The sequence below is a fragment of the Colossoma macropomum genome, unplaced genomic scaffold (assembly GCF_904425465.1).
Source record: "Colossoma macropomum unplaced genomic scaffold, Colossoma_macropomum, whole genome shotgun sequence".
Taxonomy (NCBI): Eukaryota; Metazoa; Chordata; class Actinopteri; order Characiformes; family Serrasalmidae; genus Colossoma; species Colossoma macropomum.
The window spans coordinates 36,810,955-36,831,747 of record NW_023494799.1 but is presented as its reverse complement, the minus strand read 5'-3'; the positions used below and the strand labels follow the sequence as shown (position 1 = coordinate 36,831,747).

The 20,793-nt window shown below is 39.6% G+C and overlaps 2 protein-coding genes across 2 annotated transcripts in view; one reads left to right on the top strand and one right to left on the bottom strand.

Annotated features, from left to right (window-relative positions):
- Positions 1-1,107: 1,107 nt before the first annotated feature.
- Positions 1,108-7,785, top strand: psmd7 (proteasome 26S subunit, non-ATPase 7). Its single transcript, XM_036586790.1, has 7 exons — positions 1,108-1,318; positions 3,601-3,692; positions 4,862-4,954; positions 5,073-5,170; positions 5,280-5,360; positions 5,646-5,737; positions 6,839-7,785. Exons 1-7 carry the CDS (start codon positions 1,245-1,247, stop codon positions 7,299-7,301), a joined length of 993 nt encoding a protein of 330 aa, XP_036442683.1. The 5' UTR covers positions 1,108-1,244; the 3' UTR covers positions 7,302-7,785.
- The window catches only part of pkd1l2b (polycystic kidney disease 1 like 2b), a 37,177-nt gene continuing 23,789 nt past the window's right edge, over positions 7,406-20,793 (bottom strand). The window contains exons 18-32 of the mRNA XM_036585956.1: positions 19,487-19,633; positions 19,205-19,404; positions 18,856-19,088; positions 17,918-18,511; positions 17,710-17,818; positions 17,459-17,599; positions 15,959-16,144; positions 14,639-14,969; positions 12,767-12,900; positions 12,554-12,675; positions 11,608-11,768; positions 11,315-11,525; positions 9,577-9,678; positions 9,373-9,504; positions 7,406-7,998 (exon numbers count right to left, since the gene is read on the bottom strand). Coding sequence (XP_036441849.1) covers positions 7,915-7,998; positions 9,373-9,504; positions 9,577-9,678; positions 11,315-11,525; positions 11,608-11,768; positions 12,554-12,675; positions 12,767-12,900; positions 14,639-14,969; positions 15,959-16,144; positions 17,459-17,599; positions 17,710-17,818; positions 17,918-18,511; positions 18,856-19,088; positions 19,205-19,404; positions 19,487-19,633 — 2,887 coding nt within the window. The 3' untranslated portion in view covers positions 7,406-7,914. The remainder of the gene's footprint in view (positions 7,999-9,372; positions 9,505-9,576; positions 9,679-11,314; positions 11,526-11,607; positions 11,769-12,553; positions 12,676-12,766; positions 12,901-14,638; positions 14,970-15,958; positions 16,145-17,458; positions 17,600-17,709; positions 17,819-17,917; positions 18,512-18,855; positions 19,089-19,204; positions 19,405-19,486; positions 19,634-20,793) is intronic.

Genomic DNA, 20,793 nt, shown 5'->3' with positions numbered 1-20,793 from the left:
GGACAGTAACGAAGTAAATGTAATTCGTTACTGTATTTAAGTAGTTTTTTCGTGTATCTGTACTTTACTGAAGTATTTCCATTTTGGGCGACTTTTTCCTTTCACTCCACTACATTTCAAATTCAAATATCTCTTTTTACTCCACCACATTATGAGAAATCTGTCGTTCCTTTTGGTTTATGTGTGTATAAAAACGTAACGAAAGAAGCGCAAAGCGAGAACACCAATCAGGGCACAGCGGTCACTTAGTTTTGAGCTTGTTTTGACCTGTTGGTCATCCCGACCCAGTGCAGCACACGGTTCAACATCAGTGCAGCAGAGTAAAAGTTTGGGAGAGTCTATTCAACATAAACGATGAACAAACCTATCTTTGTGTAAACAGACCACAATATAGAAATATGTACACACATGTAGTTGTGACTGGCATGTTTCTTTTTTCTGAATTTATACAAACACTTTCATTTTATAGTAAATTAGTTTTTGCTAGTGTTTATGTTTATGAACAGAGACCTACAGATGCAGTTTAGTAAAGGAAAACTCATTTGTGAACCTGTGATTAAAGCAAGTTTTTATTAAACTTAAACTTGTAACTAAGCTGCAAATAAATCTTAAACTGAAACTTTGCTTGTCTGCAAAAAGTTATTTCAGAGCCACTCAGTTCTACCTAATGGAAATTGTTTGCCTTCAGTGTTTTGTGCTTATGATCATTTTAATAGACATCAGCGTCAGACTAATTAATGACAGTCTATTAAAAAGGCCACGCATTAGGATCTCGGTCCCACGCTTTAATAAGACGTGGCCACGCATTATTTTTATTTATATAGGATGTCACCAGCCGGGCTCTAAGCATGGGAACGAGATCCTAATGCGTGGCCGTGACTTAGTAAGGCGTAGGAACGAGATCATGGCGTGCTAAGTCGTGGCCACACATTAGGATCTCGTTCCCATGCTTTACTAAGTCGTGGCCATGACTTAATCATCTCATTCCCACGACTTACTAAGTCGTGACCACGCATTATTTTTATTTACACAGGATGTCACCAGCGGGGCTCCGTACTTTCCCCCGGTAAATATGGATCACATACGAGCCACAACAGCAGGCGGCGATGTGCTGAGAGTCCGAGATCCGAACGTAGAAGGAAGCGGAGAGGAGCCAGCAGCGGCGCATCGCTCTGATTGTCGTGCTGAAGCCCAGAAAAAAACCCCGGATTTCTTTATTGAGTGTTTGGATTCTGTTGACCAGAATGCCGGATTGGGCTGTGGAAAAGGTGGTCGTCCACCCTTTGGTCCTGCTGAGCGTCGTAGACCACTTTAACAGGTGAGCGGGCACCGGTGGAGCGACGACGAGCGAAAAATGTTAACTCACCCTCGTCCGCGGCTAACGGGCTAAGCTAGCTGTGTCATCTAGCCCGGCTGACGCTAGATAGCTACGCTAAGCTAAGTCAGCGTGAGTTTTAAGTTACTCCAGCGGCACAAATCTGCCCTATCTTAACCGCTTTGTTACACTAATTGTTACTGTAACGCTGTTTTATGTTTGAAACTCGCCACTGGGTTAATTGTCAACGGCAGGTAGCTTTATCTGTTAGCATATCAATAGTTGTCCGCCGCGTCCCAAACCACACACTTCTGTACTTCACATACTGCACTAATGAGCGCACTTCTAATACTATATGCGCTGTTTCTACACACTGTTTAGTGTGCTAGTACGCGGTTTGGGACGGGGCGGTCAACTCTCCGATATGCTAACGAGCCGCAGCTAAAGAAACACCTAGGTTATGGAAGCCAGTTTTACGTGACTTGCTACTGAACCGTATGTCCGTTATCGAGCTGGCTCGGTTTATTTCTTTCCGTTTGTTTTTATGTTATAATATTAAACGGTTCGTGCTTCAGACTAACGTTACACGTCTAGAGCAGCTCGCAAAACATCGCAAAAGTCGAACAGAAGAGCTTGATGGCGAATATAGCGCTAAAGGGGGACTCCACCGATTTTTCAAAAAATTTTACTCAATTATTTGGTTGAGATGTAAACAGAGTCGTTCAGAGTGGTTTGGTGTGAAACGCTCCGTTCTAGAGAAACCTGCCGAGTCAGAACTGTTCACAGTGTTGGTGATGGGAACCAGGCACCCACCTCTCAAAGCTCCCGGACATAAATGTATTAACCTACATGAGATTAGTTAGATGTAGGTTAGTTGTTTTATACGACGGCGTTTTAGGGCCACTGCTAATAAAAATAAAAAACAGTAGGCTTCGGGGAATAAAGTCGTAATATTTTCGAGAAAAAAGTCGTAGAATTACGGCATTAAAGTGGCATTAATACCAGGAAAGGTCGCAATATTGTGGCCAAAGGCTTTGCAAAGGGAAGGCAGCACCTCTTCGTGTTAAATGAGGGGTGGTGAGTTGGTGGAGTTCTACTTTCACATCGATTGACCCATAAAGAAACACTCAGTCTCCCTGTCTCTCCTGCACATCAGCACCAGCCTGTTATTAGTATAAGAACCGGCTGAAACGGCTGAGCAGGAAACTGTGTTTATCTAGAATAAAGAGCCAGACGGACTCGGAGGAAACTGTCTGTCTGTGTTGTTGAAGGAGAATCTCAGGCAGGGTGGTCTACACAGCTATCGGGGGCTACATCTCCACACCATTCAAGGAGGGCATGAAGTTTCACAGACAGTGAGAATGATGATCAAAATGATCCACAGAGAGACAGGAGTGAGTGGAGCTCTGGTGCCAGTACAGCAACCGAGACCCCCACGCGTTATGGCAGCCCCCCTACAGTTAGCCCACTTTATCCTCCAAATATTATGACTTTTTTCCTTTAAATATTATGACTTTATTCTTTAATCATAACAACTTTATTCTCGAAGTCTACTATTTTTATTTTTTATTAACAGTGGTCTGTAACATCTCCTTCAGTGGGTGCCATAGAGATCAGTGACTTACTAACACTGGTGAGAACACAACATGCCTGCAACTGTGGATAAAAATCATATTAGAAAATCACAGACAACTGTGTCCCAATTCATACTGTACTTTCTGTACACTTGTGGTACCTCAGCATTATAAGTCAGCTTTATCCTCCAAATATTCTTTAAATATTACGACTTTATTCTTGAAGTCTACTATTTTTATTTTTTATTAACAGTGGCCCAAAAAGCTGTCGTAGTTTTTATGATAGATATTCATCTGTTTTTTATTCATTCTTGGTGGAGAGGTGCTGGCAGGACGTTTTAAGGCAAAATGTCCCTAAAGAAAACTTATTTTTTTCCACATTTATCACTGTTACCATCTATATTGCATATAAAAACTCAGACACGTTCCCCTCAGTTGTGCTAATTTGTCTTTGTGTGAGGATTAGTAATGGTCACACCACCAAACAGAGAAAACTTTTGATGTTAATAAAATATTTACTTGCTTACTTTGTATACCTGATTGTTTTAATGATTTTTTTTTTTTAACTTTCACTCAAGTATGCAAGTATGCTTTTGTCTCCATACCTTTATTTTCACAAAATGCACAAAAAAGTACTCATACTTTTACTTAAGTACTGTTTCTATGTACTTTTTCTGCCACTGTTTACATATTGAATTTTTTAACCTACAGAATTGGAAAAGTCGGAAGCCAGAAGCGAGTCGTGGGTGTGCTGCTCGGCTCTTGGCAGAAGAAAGTTCTTGATGTGTCCAACAGCTTTGCAGGTGAGTTTGTGTGTGTGTGAGGATGGGCAATATAGGAAAATATATACCGTAATACTTGAAGACATTTTCATGATACACAATATTTACTTTTTCTAAAGTTCAAGAAGTTACAGACCAGAAGTCGCTAGTCTTATTTTTTAAGCAGCAATGTGGCTGCAGGTTTTTATTCCAGCTCAGCAGACCCTTTGTGGATAGGATTAGTGGGTTTTAGTGTACACAGGAAACCTCTAGTACTGCCACATGTATAAAAACGAAAGTGATTTTCATTCAGTGATTCACACACTGTGCTGCAGGAAATCCAATTAAAAAGGACTAATTGTGCCATTTGTAATGAAACATACAGTTGGCCAGTGTTCAAGTAATGACAATAAATGCTCACAAAATCATAGTAATGTGTAAATGAGTGGGTTTACATGCACTTAATAATCCGATAACTGCAAAAAATCTGATTTTCTCACTAATCCAATCCAGCACGTTTACATGCACTTGAGTAATCAGATAATAGGCAAACTCCAAGTTTACATGATTCAGACAGTAATCAGATTTTTGCTTTACAACCAGCCGATAGACTCGCAGAAGAAGACGTGGCGTAAACGTAATGTAAAACTCGAACTTTATGCCGCAGCTTTTTTTAAAAAAACATCACGCTACTTTATCTGAAAATATGAGCATATATATTTAGAAGATGAAGAATTTTAAAATCCTTTATTTAGTGTTTGGTTTCAGCGCCGCTCCAAAAATGTTTTGCTGCGTCTCGCGGCAATGCTGCTCGCTTATATCTGGTACCGCCGTCTGTTCTTGCGTGTTCGAACCGTCTGTTTTCGCACATGCACGGACTAAGAAATAGAAAGAAATCAGAGTAAGAGTTTACATGCACTGAGAAATCTGATTACTGAGCTAAAATCCAGCCTCTTTATCAGATTATTTAATTAGGTTTCTTAATCGGATTTCTAGATTGGAGTATGGTGTTTGCATTATCATTTGAATAATCGGACAACTGCAGAAATCCAATCATGATTGGATTATTGAGTATATATTGAGTATAATTAGTATACACGCACTTAATGCTATCATATTGTCCACCTTTATGTGAACATTATTGCTCTATGCTATTCCTCCTCTGAAAATATGTTAGTAATATTAAACCTAATTATTAAATTATTTGACAGTGCCGTTTGATGAAGATGATAAGGATGATTCTGTGTGGTTCCTGGACCATGACTACCTGGAGAATATGTACGGCATGTTCAAGAAAGTCAATGGTAAGACTGGTGTACAATAGCATCACACTTGCTGATGATATTAGCCTTTAAGATGTTTACAGATGTATTTGCCCATGTTTTAATATAATGCCATTAATATCTGCGGTTTCCTTTATAGCCAGAGAAAGAATAGTTGGCTGGTACCACACTGGGCCCAAACTGCACAAGAATGATATTGCCATCAATGAGCTTATGAAGCAGTACTGTGCGAACTCGGTACGGAACCGTTTTGTTTTCAGTTGTTTACTTGAACAGCTTGGACAAAAGTAAACAATTGTTATACCTTTTTAAAGCCATCGTTTGAAGTCTGTACCTGTTTTTACAGGTTTTAGTCATCATTGATGTGAAACCTAAAGACTTGGGGCTGCCAACTGAAGCCTATATCTCTGTGGAGGAGGTGCATGATGTAAGTTCTTTCTTTAATTTTGTATAACACAAACAATGATTATAGGATAGCGATAGAAAGCAGTGCCAGTATGAACTTGTAGTCCCTCTAGAATCACAATATTCACCATGCAGAGAACATGTCCTGCTGTGCTGAACTCCCTGAGAAACTTGGGGAGTTATATTGTATTGACCCATTGTATTTATCATTGCACAATAGCCCTCCAAAGTGCACGTTCTAAGCATTGTTCTTGGCTCAGTTTTAGAAGATTTGACTAATTATATCTGCATGCTTTTGTGATTGTAGGATGGAACTCCCACATCTAAAACGTTTGAGCATGTTACCAGTGAGATTGGTGCTGAGGAGGCAGAGGAAGTTGGTGTTGAGCATTTGCTTCGGTAAGATATTCTCACATTTCACATGAACTCACACTGTATAGTGGCTGACATTTTGAGCACCGAATCAGGGAGCGACTCCGCTGCGCAGTGTGCTTTGTGAATGATTCACCTGTAAGACGCCACAGAAGCCGAGAATGACAAGATCCTTAATTCAGTGTTCTCAAACTCCAGGCTTGGAGCCGCTGCACTGTATAGTTCAGTGTTTTTCCCTGCTGTTCACACCTTGTTCAGCTCAAGCAGGGATTAAATAGCTAATAATATCAGGTATTTTAATCAGGGAAACCACAGTTATGCAGTGCAGGGGTTGCAGGACTGGAGCTGAACTCTGAACTAACTGCACTAGTAAACTTACAAAATCACGTCGGTCGAAACACGACGTAGTTTTCTGACCCACGACATTCAGACTGATATTTAACGTTTGTTTCTCCATTCAAACATCATTTAAATCTCCAGAAACAGAGAGTAAAGTTATACCGGCTGTTTGCAGCTCCGTTAGGGGAACGACTGCTTATCTCTCGGCTGTTAAAATTAGCTAAAGTTATCTAGCATTGTTCACGTCTGTGTTAATTAGCTGATGTGGCCTTACCCTCCTATGATGAGTTTTTTTCCCCTCCTCTCCTCATGGTTGTTGCATAAAGAGGAGAAAATCCATCCTTTACCCACCCTGATGTGAAGAGCCGGTGGGCTTCTGTGCTTTAAATGCTGTGAGAGACTTTCCAAAATAGGGAGAGGGGCTGAGTATGAGATAAATATAAATGTCAGGAAAACGGATTTGGTAGCTTTCCGCCAGTTTAAGTGGAACCAGGAGTTCAGGGGAAACTGTATCAGGATCACAGCCTATTTTATCGACTTTGTCAAGGTAACGTTTTTCTCTTCCAAAGTGAGGTGAGTAATTTTAGCCATCTTTCAGCTCTAGTAATGTTTTTGTGGAGCAGCGAAGCCAGACATGATCCCAAATGTGGCGGCCACAACAGAAAAATCACATGACTGAAACCCTAGGATATTCATTTGATAAGTTTTGTTGATTTGTTACCCAAACATTTTTTTTAAATTGTGCTCTCTAGTTAAAGACAACTCACTGATTTTTGTGGCATCTCACAGGGACATCAAGGACACAACTGTAGGCACGCTGTCCCAGCGCATCACCAATCAGGTGCACGGTCTAAAGGGCCTCAACTCCAAGTTGTTAGACATCAAGAGCTACCTGGAGAAGGTTGCAACAGGCAAGCTGCCCATCAACCACCAAATCATTTACCAGCTGCAGGATGTGTTCAATTTGTTACCAGATGTAAACCTGCAGGAGTTCATCAAGGCCTTCTACCTCAAGACCAACGACCAGATGCTCGTGGTGTACCTGGCCTCACTCATCCGCTCCGTCGTGGCCCTCCACAACCTTATCAACAACAAAATCGCCAACCGTGACGCAGAGAAGAAAGAGGGCCAGGAGAAGGACGACAGCAAGAAGGAGAAGAAGGAAGACAAGGATAAAGATAAAGACAAGGATAAGGAGAAAGAGAAGGGTGATGCATCCGCGAAGAAAGATGACAAAAAGGAAAAGAAATGAACTTTAAATCCTGGCGTGGACTGACACAATCTTGGCTAAAGTGGGAAGGAATTTTGAGTTTCTTCTCTTCACCTGTAACAATCTACAGGTCTAGTTTGGGATTGTCTTGTCTTTTTTGATATCGAGGACTTTTCATTTTGCGTTTTGAGTAAAAACAAAAGCAGCAAAGAGATTCAGTTTAAAGGATGTCTTCTGATACTGACACTTGTACTGCTTGTTTGCGTCTATATGGTAATGCTGTTCAGAGACCAGCAGAATACATCTGTTCAACGTTAAAGCCCAAAGCAAGGTCCAACTGTAGTCATATCTGATTGTTAATGAGGATAAACACACTTCATGTTCACTACATACAGAAACATTGCATACAGATACATTTCTGATAAACATGAAAAAGCAGTCGTTAGCCTGTCACATAATTAAACTGTATGCTCTCCCTTCCTGACTGTATTTTATTAGTAGAAATTAAAGGCAAACTTTTCCCATATAAGTTTGTTGTTTTGAACTATGATAATGAGAATGAATATTAATGTGACTATGAAAAAGAAAATGCTATTCATCATCTGGAGCTGCACTGATCCAGTCTAGATGGTGGTGCGTCTTTGATGGTTCTTTTTCATTGTTTCTTCTTAGTCTTGACTCCAAAAAAGCTGCAGATCTTCACAAACATCAGGTCCACAATCTCCTCCTCTTCAGAGGGCTGGGGATAAGAGAGTATAATCACAAGGACAAACATTGAGGTTGTCACTGAGCAACATTTCCAAAACAGATTGCAGTATTTTGTTGCTGTCCACAAAAAAAATCAATTTTTATATTTCTAAAACATTAGTGCACTCTTTAATTTATATATTGTGTGAAATGGGCATGATGAATGGACCAATAGAAATGCACCAAAATGGCTTTGAACAAAATGTCTTGACATTAATTTACATTAAAGGTAGAGAACATTTTGTCTTCTCCTGTAAAGTTGCCATTTTGGAGATGCTTCATTTTTTTTGTGGATGGCGATTTTGATTTTGAAATCAGTGTTTTTATTTCATGCTTATTTTAAACGATAAATGTATTTCTACACTGGACAGGATACTAGCTTGTGGGAATTTGGTTAAAATTAGAATGGCCTCAAAAAGTATTTGGACCCTTTACCCATTGGTGAAGTTCAGTGAAGTTCATTAGATTACTTCGTAAAGTAATAAAGTGACCTATTTGATTTGTTTCAGAGAAACTGGTACAGCATCAAACTGATGTGTTGAGAAAGCCTGGAGAAGAACTTCACCCAGACTGCTGTAAGTGTACGGTAAAGCACTGAGGTGGAAACCAGTCTGGGTCTGTTTTTCTTACAGTGTTGTCAGGGAGCTTGTGTTGAACGATAGGATCATGTCGTGCTGGTCTGAGTGGATCAGACACAGCAGTGCTGCTGGAGTTTTTAAACACCTCAGTGTCACTGCTTGACTGAGAATAGTCCACCAACCAATAATATACAGCTAGCAGCGTCCTGTGACCCCTGATGAAGGACTAGAGGATGACCAACACAAACTGTGAAGCAGCAGTTGAGCTATCGTCTCTGACTTCACATCTATAAGGTGGACAACACGGTAGGGGTGTCTAACAGAGTGGACACAGTGTTTAAAAACTCTAGCAGCACTGCTGTGTCTGATCCACTCGTACCAGCACAACACACACTAACACACCACCACCACCACATCAGCGTCACTGCAGTACTGAGAATGATCCACCACCCAAATAGTATCTGCTCTGTGAGGGTCCATGGGGGTCCTGACCACTGAAGAACAGGGTAAAAGGGGGCTAACAGTATGCAGAGAAACAGGTGGACTACAGTCTGTAACTGTAGAACTACAAAGTGCACCTATATAGTAAGTGGAGCTGATAAAATGGACAATGAGTGTAGAAACAAGGAGGTGGTCATAATGTTGTATTTTTAAGTAGTTAAGGCACAAACGCCCAAATGCGTTTTGGGGTCACTGTATATGATGCACGAGTGTCCATTTAGACTGTTGGGATAACATACATGATAAATGTGTGGAGGAGGAGAAATCCATGGCTTATTGCGTGGTACCTTGTGGTGTCGTTGCTCTTGGCTAAACGCTTCGAGGATGACTGAAATGAAGAGGTTCAGTACCACAAACGTCATGAAGATGATGCAGGAACCGATGATGAATGCACCAAGCACTGGGTTCAAATCCAAAACCTGCATGTGACAAATATAGTAGTTAGTTTTTCAACTTTTAACCAGTAAACTGTCAGTAAGAGCTTCACGTACCTCAGCGTAATTGAATATGCCAAGCTGTAAGCTGACCATGGCCATAGCAGCGTCTACAAGCGTCTTGTACGTGTACAGCTTCCAACCAAACAGCAAATTGCTCTGTAGGGAAAAAAAATAACAAAATTTTAATATATAAATGTACTGATGCCATCTTAAAAATGATGGTTCTTCAAAGGTTCTTTAGTAAATAAAATGGTTCTATGTAGAACCATGAACTCTCAAAGATTCCTTCTTTGTATTGTGAAAGGGTTCTTCAGACTGATGAAGAATGTGTTGTACAACCTTGTTTCCAAAAAAGTTGGGACGCTGTGCAAAATGTAAATAAAAACAAAATGCAATGATGTGCAAAACATTTAAACCCTATATTTCACTGAAAACAGGACAAAGACAACAAATCAAATGTTGAAACTGAGAAATTTTGTTTTTTGAAAAAAAATTTGCCCATTTTGAATTTGATACCAGCAGCATGTTTCAGAAAAGTTGGGACGGGGGGAACAAAAGGCTGGTAAAGTTGTGTAATGCTAAACACCTGGTGGAACTAATTACAGGCTAATATTGCAACAGTTTAAGAATAATGTCAATGTAAAATAGCAAAAAACTTGGGCAAATATTTTTCAAAAAACAATACATTTCCTCAGGTTCAACGTTTGATTTGTTGTCTTTGTCCTATTTTCAATTAAACACAGGGTTTAAATGATTTGCACATCATTGTGTTTTGTTTTTAGTTCCATTTTCACAGAACATCTGTAAAATTTTGGAAACAAGGTTGTATATAGTTCTATATAGCACCAAAAGGGTTCTTTTATTGTTACATTGTGGAGCTTGTAACAATAGAAGAACCCTTTTCAAAAAGATTCTATATAGAACCATCTAAAGCACAGTCTCCATCAGTCTGAAGAACCCATTCACGACACAAAGAACCCTGTAATTGTTTAATTTGATGCTCAAAGAACCATGTTTGAACCACGTTTTGAGTGTGAAGAACCTTTTAAAGGCTTAAAGAACCATGCACTCTTAAAAAGATGGTTCTTCAAGGGTTCTTTAGTAAAGAAACCCTAAAGGGTTCTTTGCATCATGAAAAGGTTCTTCATACTGGTGGAGAATGTGCTGTCAAGTTTGTAACAATAGAAGGTTTTTGGGTGCTATATAGAACCCTTTACAAAAAGATTCTTTAAAGAACCATCTACACAAGTTCACAATGAAGGGTCAAATTACAAGATTTATTTCCACTGGAAACCCTGTCTGTCCTATCTGGACGGTCTTACCCTTATTCCCATTTCATAGCACTGTATGTTCACATATTGACATATAATTTTTTTTAATCACCTCCTTTAAGGTATGCAGGCCCTGTTTTCCTTTTTTTGGCTGCTTTGTTTGTTGTCTTGGTTTTTATTGTCTTGCACATTGTCAATTATTTAAATGTCTGTCTTTTATTAGTAAAAAAACTAAAAAAAAAAAAAAACACCTGCTTTAAAAACCATCTACAGCACATTCATGCATATTTTCCATCAATCTGAAGAACCCTTTTATAATGCAAAGAGGCATATAACCATGCAGAGTGTTGATGGTTCTGTATAGAACCATTTTCTTTACTAAAGAACCATTGAAGAACCATCATTTTTAAGTGTGCAGACTTACTAATTTCATAAACTGAAATTGTAAACATTGATTCGAAGCTCTGGAGGTAAAACCCTCAGTAATGACAGATACTTATGGAAGTGTTTTGGACCCTCACAGCGACGGAGTAGGCCAGGAACATGATGATTATGACCACAATGAAGCTGGAGATGTCAGTCCATGCCCGCTGCAGTGTGGAGGTGATCATGTTCAGTTTGGCGTTGAGGCGCATCAGGTGCCACATTTTTATGGTGGCCAGCAGAACCAGGAACGCTATGATGTACCCCAGGGCTGAATCTGCCGCGGCGGTCTCGTAGAAGCTCGGGAACCTGGAAGGAAAGGAAGAACGTTGGTGAATTTGTGTGACGTTCATGTGGAAAGCCTGTGGAGGAACTTCTGTTATCCTCTTACTGGTTTTTGTGGTCATGATAATACTGCAGATCCTGGTTTCCCTGCACCGTCCTCTTGATGAACACAGAAAAGGCACTCCAGCTCAAAAGGATGATGGCCAATTCTAGAAGATTCCACTTATTCCTGAAGTACTCCCATTTCTGCTGCTTCATCAGCTTGCACTGTTAAAATGAGACACAATGCCAGGGAATCCTCTTTAACCACGAATCAGATTCAAAAACTCCAGCAGCACTGCTGTGTCTGATCCACTCAGACCAGCGCAACACACACTAACACACCACCGCCACGTCAGTGTTACAGCAGTGCTGAGAATGATCCACCACCCAAATAGTACCTGCTCTGTGAGGGTCCATGGGGGTCCTGACCACTGAAGAACAGGGTAAAAGGGGGCTAACAAAGTATGCAGAGAAACAGATGGACTACAGTCTGTAACTGTAGAACTACAAAGTGCACCTATATAGTAAGTGGAGCTGATAAAATGGACAATGAGTGTAGAAACAAGGAGGTGGTCATAATGTTATGCCTGATCGGTGTAAAATAACCCATTTTCAGTGTCTTCACACTGTTCACCACACATTTATATTATACATGTGGTGTTGGGTGAACATGCAGGGAATAAAAGTGTGGAGGTGCTGTGTCCTTCACTCTGTTCTGCTCCCACATGGCCTGCTATTAGCGTGTGTGTGTCTCTGTGTGTGTTTGTATATGTGTGTGTGTGTGTGTGTGTGTGAGGGTGGACAACATGGACAGGCTGCTGACTGGCTACAGCTGCTAAAGGAGAACCCTACACTGGACACTTGTGATATTTTAAACATCTGGCATTTTTACATAAATTGTTATGGCTGTATTGATTTAAATAAACAGTAATGTGGTGGGTCAGCCAGACCACTGAGTAACAAACACATCAACACCATACAAGGGTTAATAGTTCAAGTAGAGACCCTACCTGCAGAAACATATAATAGAGAATGAACAGGAAATAAATGGCCTCAGAGGCCAGTATATGAACGCCATCTGTGGTTTGGAAAAGTCGGACATTCTGCAGCTCAGTGCGATACTGGAATGCTCCTGCCGGAAAACAAAGAGACTCAACATCATGTTTGGGAGAAAAATTCATTGCATTGACTTTTAAAGTCTACAAATGTAACAGTTTCCTCACCCACTGCAGTCGTTTCTAGCATCAGTGTCACAATACAGAAGAGGTTGACGTTCGCATTGTATACAGTGAACTCGACAAATAAGGCCCGCGTGTAAACGTCCAGCCACGTGTTGTCAAATAGGTACTGTAGCACACTGTAGAAAAGAAAGGGCTCGTTAATTTTGTCCAGGAGAAGTGTGTCTTACATCATTGGTTCCCAACCCAATCCTCAGGGTCCCCCAGATGGTCTACAATTTTGCTCCAATCCACACATAAGGATAAGGGAAAAATATGGAAAATGTCTGGGGGCCCTGAGAACCAGGTTGGAACCCACAGTGCATTGCATTTTGGTTCCAAATTTAATATATTCCAACATGAATTAGCCAGAATTCCAAAATGCACTAGCCATTTGCATGTTTAAACGCATGTCAGTGCTTAAAATGTTCTTGGATGGAGAATGTGTTCTATATGGTTCTATATAGCACCAAAAAGGGTTCTGATATTGTTACAAGCTTGACATTGTAACGATAGATGCTACATATAATGGTGCTATATTGAACTCTTCTCAAAAAGGTTCTATAAAGAACCATATATAACACATTCTCCATTAATCTGAAGAACGATTTCACTGTTTCAAGGTGTGGTAAAGAAAAAATCTAACCACTATACACTTGTTAGGGTTGCCTAAAGAACCATGTTTAAACCATGTTTTGAATGTAAAGAACCTTTTAAAGGTTTAAAGAACCATATACTCTTAAAAAAGATGGTTCTTCAAGAGATCTTTGGTAAAGATAAGGGTTCTATATAAAACCATTAACACTTTGCATGATTAAAGGGTTCTTCGCATCATGAAAAGGTTCTTCAGACTGGTGGAGAATGTGCTGTCAAGCTTGTAACAATAGAAAAACCCTTTTGATATATAGAACCCTTTTCAAAAAGATTCTATAAAGAACCATCTACAGCACATTCATGGACATTTTCCATCAATCTGAAGAACGCTTTCATGATGCAAAGAACTTTTTAATCATGCAAAGCGATCTTTGAGTGTTAATGGTTCCGTAAGAACCATTTTCTTTACTAAAGAACCCTTGAAGCACCATCATTTTTAGGAGTGTACTGTAAAGACTCTATACCAATTTAAGGGTTCTTCCCAGAACGTTTGCATTATGTTTTTAAAAAGTTCTTTATGCACCCCCTTTATTTATTTAAATAATTTCCATTAAGTACAAGTAATAATTTCTGTGTCAGAAAAAAGCGGAAAATTATAATTACACAGAATTATTATACAGAAGCCTCAACAACTGAATATAATATCATTTTTTCAGTATTTGGTGTATCCACTCTTTGCCTTCAAAACTGCTTCCATTCTTTTTGGGAGACTTCATTTCAGTTTTACAAAGAAATCAGCAGATGTTTTTCCACACCTCCAAAGTTTAGTCTTAGAAGTTGGTTGCATTTTCTACTTCTCACAATCCAAATATTGCACATTCAATGACGTTGAGGTCTGGACTCTGGGGTGGTCAGTCCATTGTTCTGAAAGTACCAGCTTCTTTTTTTGCTTGATTTGAAAACTTTCTTCTTTTTTGTCTATTTCCTTTTTTCAGTAACAGCTTCTTGACAGCTACACATCCATATACACATATACAACATTTTAGGCCCATAGCATTAAATTGTCTTCTCACAGTGGAAAGATGGACAGAAACACCTGTCAATTTTTTTTTTAAATCTGAAGTAAGAGTGGAGCTTCTATTTCTCAAACATGAATGCTTTAAGTACTGTTTGTATCTGATGGTGATGGAAAAACAATATTTGAACAATTCTTTAATTGAACAATTCTGTTGTGTGAAATGTTCCATCTCATTATAGCAGTTTCCTTCTGCGTCACATTCCCACCTGTTTGCACTTTGCTGGTCAGGGCCCAGGACCACTGCAAAGCCTCCACCTCTATACAGAGCCACACCACCCCACACCGGGTGTGCTCTGAGTGTAGACTGGGTTTGGTACTGCCAGGGTGTGAGCAGCGTCTTAGATGTGTTTCCATCTACCAAACTGTTCCAGCCTGGGCCGTAGGAGCCCACGTCCTCCACCTCCCAAGAGTACGGAGCATGGCAATCAGGAACAGAGCGGCGCATGGAACTGGCTGTCTTGCAGGAGTCCTTCTGTACCCGAACCTGCCGGAGACGAGCGTTTCCTACGAGCTTTGAGTTTCCATCTGTGATGAAACCTAAGAAGGTGGAAGTTCAACTCATTAGAAAAGTAATCCACACATTAGACTCCAAAGGCATCCATGGCACAATTAATCTAAACGTAAAGTTCAAATCTGGGGCCGTATTACAGAAACGTCCTATCTTCTTGTCTTAAGATCTGACAGGTCAAGATAAGATTTTTCACTAATTTGTATTACAGAAGCAAATCTGATCTTAATTTAAGAATCTTATCTTATCTTACAGCATCTTCTCTTATCTCAAGTTAGGAAATCTTAACTTACTCGATAGAAGTCGACAATCAACTGCCCTCTCTGTTACCTGGCAACCGACCCTACGCGCGCAGCTGAAACGTAAACACGTAATCAAGTTAGTCAGACAGACAGCTACGTTAGCTGCCATCACTGGTGTAAAGAAAGTCAATTAAAGCTAAAGCTCGATAAACTGAAAGTTCATGCTGTTTATCAGAGTCGCCGCTCCAGTTTCAGTCTCCATTTCCCAAACGCTTTAGCTGAGCGTGCTAAAATTATTCCTCCTAATAAACAGACACACGTTCAGTTCTGTCTCCTCATTATTCACCATCATCACTGTAATATTTATGTGACGAGTTTTCATCAACATAAAACACAAAGGCAATAAGAAAGGCAGTGGAGATCGTGTCTGGGTTTTAAAGCGCTGTTAGAAAAATTTAGATAAATGTAGCGTCATTATGCTACTTATTGTGAACTCTACTGTCGGTCACTGCATAAAACAATAGTAACAGATGATTAAAACAGAAGTTAAGACGCTCTGGGGTTTATCTTAAAGTTAAGAAAATGTTTAGGGTATTTTGGCAACTTAGGATGACTTAAGAATGACTTATAGACTAAAGAACTGTTGTTCTGTAATAGCTGCTGTCCTAACTTCAGTCTCAACCGAAGTTGTCATGACAACAAAGCAGATGTGATCTCAGTCTTAAGAACTTTCTGTAATACGGCCCCTGGCTTTTATATTAAGGTTGAGGAAGGACCTGAACAAGGTCCAAAGATGTTCTTGAGGAGGGTAGAATTTGCCCAAGTAAACACATCCTCATGGCTCATGCTGTCTGAGATGCCGTTGCTGAAGCTTTGCTGAATGTGTTGCGTGAGGAAGTAAGCATTTGGGTCCCGCTGACCATATGCAGCCGTGAGTAACACGCACAGGAACAATACATAAACTGCAAAGGAAACAGATCTTTTAAAACTCTTTTTACAAAACCTCAATTCCAAAAGAGTTGGCACAGTGTCTGAAATGCAAGTAAAAACAGAAAGCAGTGGGTTTGTAAATCACTTTGGCCTGTATTTAAATAAAAACAGTTCAAAGACAAGATATTTAATGCATACCTTATCAGCTTCATTGCTTCTTGTAAATATATGCTCATTCTGAAATTGATGCCTGCAACACATTTCTAAAAAGTTGGAACCGGAGCAATTTAAGACCAGGAACATTGTGAACTGTTCAAAAATCATCTTAAACAGGTGATGCAACCATACTTAGGCATTAAAGGAGCGTCCAGAAAAGGCCTAGCACTTTATGAGCAAGGGTAGGTTGAGGCTCGCCACTTTGCCAAAAAAGGTGTCAGCGAATCAGCAGTTTATGAACAATGTTCCACAACAAGCAACTGCAAGGATTTTAGGTATTTTACCCTCTAAAGTAACATTAAAAGAGTCTGGCAATCCAAAGAAATCTCTTTGTTTAAAGGGCAAGGATGAAAACCACAACTGAAGGTCTGTAACCTTCAGTCCCTCAGACGGCACTGCATTAAGAACCGGCATGCTTCTGTGATGGATATCACCACATGGGCTCGGAAATACTCTGCCAATGAACACTGTTTGTTGCTGCATCCACAAATGCAAGTTAAAATTGTACTATGTTCAGTGGAAGGCCAGAAGCCATATGTCAGCAACTTCCAGAAACGCCACCAACTTCTCTGGGCTTGAGTTCATCTGAAACAGACTGATGCACAGTAGAAACAGGTATTTTGGTTTGATGAGTCAACCTTTCAGATTCTTTATTTAAAATATTAGATGTTCTCTGGGTCAAAAAAAGAAAAGGACCATCCAGATTGTTACCAGCGTAAAGTTCAGAAGCCAGGACCTATCATGATATATGGGTGCATTTGTGCAAATGGCATGAAGAATTTACACATAGCTGAAGTCACCATTAAAACCTTTGGTGTAACATATGCTGCATTGTAGACTGTCTTTTTCAGGGACATAGAACACATTCTGCATGTGTTACAACAGTATGGATGCGTACTCAGAGAATGCAGGTGTTAGACTGGCCTGCCTGCAGTCTAGATCTGTCCTCCATTGAAAATGAGTGATACAAAATTAAGCACAAAAACAGTGTGTTGCAGGCATTAAATTTGAAAAGAGCACATATTTACAGAAAATAATATGAATATGAAAGTTCATAAGATAAAACATTAAATATCATATTTTTGTAGTGATGTAGTCCAAACTATCACTGAATTATCATTCTGTCTTACTGAGAATCTCCATGATTAATGCAAAAGCTTTCTGATCTTTGATCATTTTGTCCTTCATCTTCCCAATATCAGAAGGAGGAGGAGGCTGGTAGAAGCTACATGTGCTGTCCCTTCTAGAAATGCGTACATCATCAGGATCATCTATAAGCAGGAGCATAACTTTATTGTCTAAACAGACATTTATTAACACAATTTAATAGGCAACGATTACAAGATATTTAAAGAATGCTTACAGCGTGTCTTGCAGTTACCTGAGTAAGTAAGGACCTGGTTCCTGACCATGTAAATATATTCATCATCATCATCACCATTATCAACAGACTTCACCACTAAAGCAAAGAAGATTGCAAATCCAAGCACCTGTCAAACAAATGCCACAGTGACAAAGTCAAAACAGGGATAATACCAAAAATAAAATAAATTTCTACTGAATATTGCATTTTTGCCAGCATCTCTTACTTTTATGGGCTGGGTGAGAAGAAGACTCTCAAAGAAAGACACCGTCATTGAAATGAGCCAGCTAATGGAACGCTGTTTTCCGTAGGTCAGCCCGTACAGCATGGTGAAGAACGCAGACACTCCACTTGTGGCTGCCACAAGAAACCAGCCAACAAATAAAAACCACCAGGGCAGGCCTTTCTGACAGCACTTCTTCCTGCCTCCACTGCGGCCTGCTCCTGGGCTGGAGATGCAAGTGACATGGTCCTGGATAGAAAGGTGGGGTTCTAACAGTCCCTTCATTCTCTGAACCTGCAGCACGGCCTGACTGTAGCGCCCTGCCTTAGAGAACTGTGAAGGGCTCAGCAGCCTCAACTCCTTTTCCAAATTCTGGAGCTGCTTGTAGAGATGCTGACGGTAGAGCTTGTACACTGAAACGAATTCCTTTTGAGTGTGTTCAAAACCAAATCTGCCCGTGTGCAGGTCCTGCTGTCGAATGATATCTTCCACATGAGATAATAATCTGTTGACGTCTGTTCTATCAGATTCCAGTGTTGTCATTGGGATGGGGCACCTCACGGCCTTAGTGAGCATGCGAAGTATTCTTTTTATGTCCTGATAGATAGATAGATAGATAGATAGATAGATAGATAGAAAGAAATTATAGGGCTTATTTTAAAGATGTGGATTAAGGCTTGTCTACAAAATTCATTTTAATGTTTTGACATGAAAAATCCCATTTTTTCTAGGATTAGGTTTAGTCTGAGAAGGCAACACAATGTATTAATTACTGTGTATTACTATCATATTATTCTATATTTACACAGCATACTTTGTCATTCTAAATAGATAATGAAGGAGACGACGTTGCTGGAGGAGCACTCTTTTAAATAAATTGTACAATGCTGGTTTTGTATAATGCAGTCTGACCGTATCACAACATTTAGGCATAGACTTACTTTGATGACGTATTCCACAGTAATGTCTGTCTGTTTGCACCACTGTGGGGAAATATGATTCTTCTCCTGCTGAGGAGATCCAGACTTGGGCAGCTGATCCTCTTCTACCTTTTGGATCTTCTTCCTTGGACGAGTGAATCTGAAGATGCTTACAATTAAGAGGTTAACGGGGAACATGATGATGGAGCTCTGGATGCCAATCATCACCTGCTTCCAGCTGAACTTGATGTTACCTTTATGTAGAAGAACACATATTTACTGCATGTCCCTCGTGACCTGTGCCTAAGAATGGACTATGAATGACACATTACTGAACCAATATCAGAGCTATACTGTAGTTGCAGCTTACCTACATCCATGCTCTGCTCAGAAGGGTCAGTGGGAATACCCCAGAATATGATGCTGGTCAGCATGGTGCAGAGCAGCAGGGAGAAACAGCAGGAAATACGTTGCACTCGAGTGAAGTTACTACTGGCCGGCCGACTGACCACGGAGTACCAGATGTGGCCATCACAGAAATCTTTGGCGGTCTTCATGAAAAACAGATTGCTGAAAAGAGAACAAGAGGTTTTATTCCCATGCTAAGTTTCCATTGCTATAATTTTCTTTGGTGGACGTTTGAGTTATTTACCTAAACCCTTTTAAGTCTTTATCTGTTGCTACAGGAAACACTTTGTCCAGGGTGCCCTCTCCCATATCAATGGCCAGCCATGAGCTGCACAAGAAATGCCACTTCTGTCCAGTCTCCACGTCCTGCACCATCACTTTATTAACATACCTTAGAAATAGAAATAATTCAGGAATAATTAATAATTTAAGAAACATAGTAGATCCCTTTGTATAGATCATCCTACCGAAATGGCTCAAAGCTGGAGTTCATTAAATCCTTTTGAGTGACCCTATACCGCAATTATGATTTTTTTTTATTAAAACACAATTGAACATATTATTTAATCACTAACAAAGCAATCATTACACTACCAAAACTTGAACAAGTGTTCCAGTTGTGACAATTTTAGATAATTTTGAGCAGAATTTATAAACACTATCCAGTACATGGCTAACAAACACAGCTCTGGACAGTTACACACATAAAATCATACTATTTTTCATTAAAACACAAAATAGTTTACTTAATTGCAGAAAATATGTGTTTCAGTCGTGACAATTCTTAATGTTCCACACTGATTGTCAGATTTTGGGACACATTTAATTTAAAACAATGGGATCTAACTGCTCACCATGCTCTAAAACGAAGAGGTATGGCTAAAATAAGGCTCCACCTACAGACTAAAACTCTTTGTGTGTTGGGAATGACATAAAAACTTGGGACAGCATTTTCTTTTTTAACTAAAAAAAAACATTAAGTATTCAGATCTTAGATATTTACAAATATTACGCTCTGATCTATTTAAACCCATGACATTAAATCATCAATAATTGAAAAATCATTGATAATGCAAAATCATCATTTATTTGGTACTTTGTATTGGGTGGTGCCTGCCCCAAACACCTAAATTTACACTTGTGTAAAGGCTGTGTGAGGCTGCATCCCTGTCCCTCGTGGCCACATGGTGAGCAGTTAAATCCCATTGTTTTGAAGTAAAAGGCTGAAAATCAGTGTGTAACATTAAGAATTGTCACTACCGAAACACATATTTTCTGCAATTAAGTACATTTTTTTGTGTTTAAATGAAAAAATATTATGATTTTATGTGTTCCAAGCTGTGTTTCCTAGTGATGTGGTGGCTAACTAAAATTCCTATGACTGAAACAGTCACCAATGAAACATTTTGTAAAGTTTCAGTAGTGTTATGATTATTTTGGTAGTGATAAAATGGAATGGAATCATTTATTTAAATAAAATATACATAATCTTTGAATCAGTTCTGTCGACTGATCCACACAGAAAACAGATTTAGGTTGAATTTTCAAGGC

Bases quoted from the DNA above. Each gene is read 5' to 3' on its own strand.
- psmd7 (XM_036586790.1), top strand. From the start codon at position 1,245: ATGCCGGATTGGGCTGTGGAAAAGGTGGTCGTCCACCCTTTGGTCCTG. The intron at 1,319-3,600 runs GTGAGCGGGCAC...TTTAACCTACAG, and splicing joins GTCGTAGACCACTTTAACAG to AATTGGAAAAGTCGGAAGCC. The intron at 3,693-4,861 runs GTGAGTTTGTGT...ATTATTTGACAG, and splicing joins TGTGTCCAACAGCTTTGCAG to TGCCGTTTGATGAAGATGAT.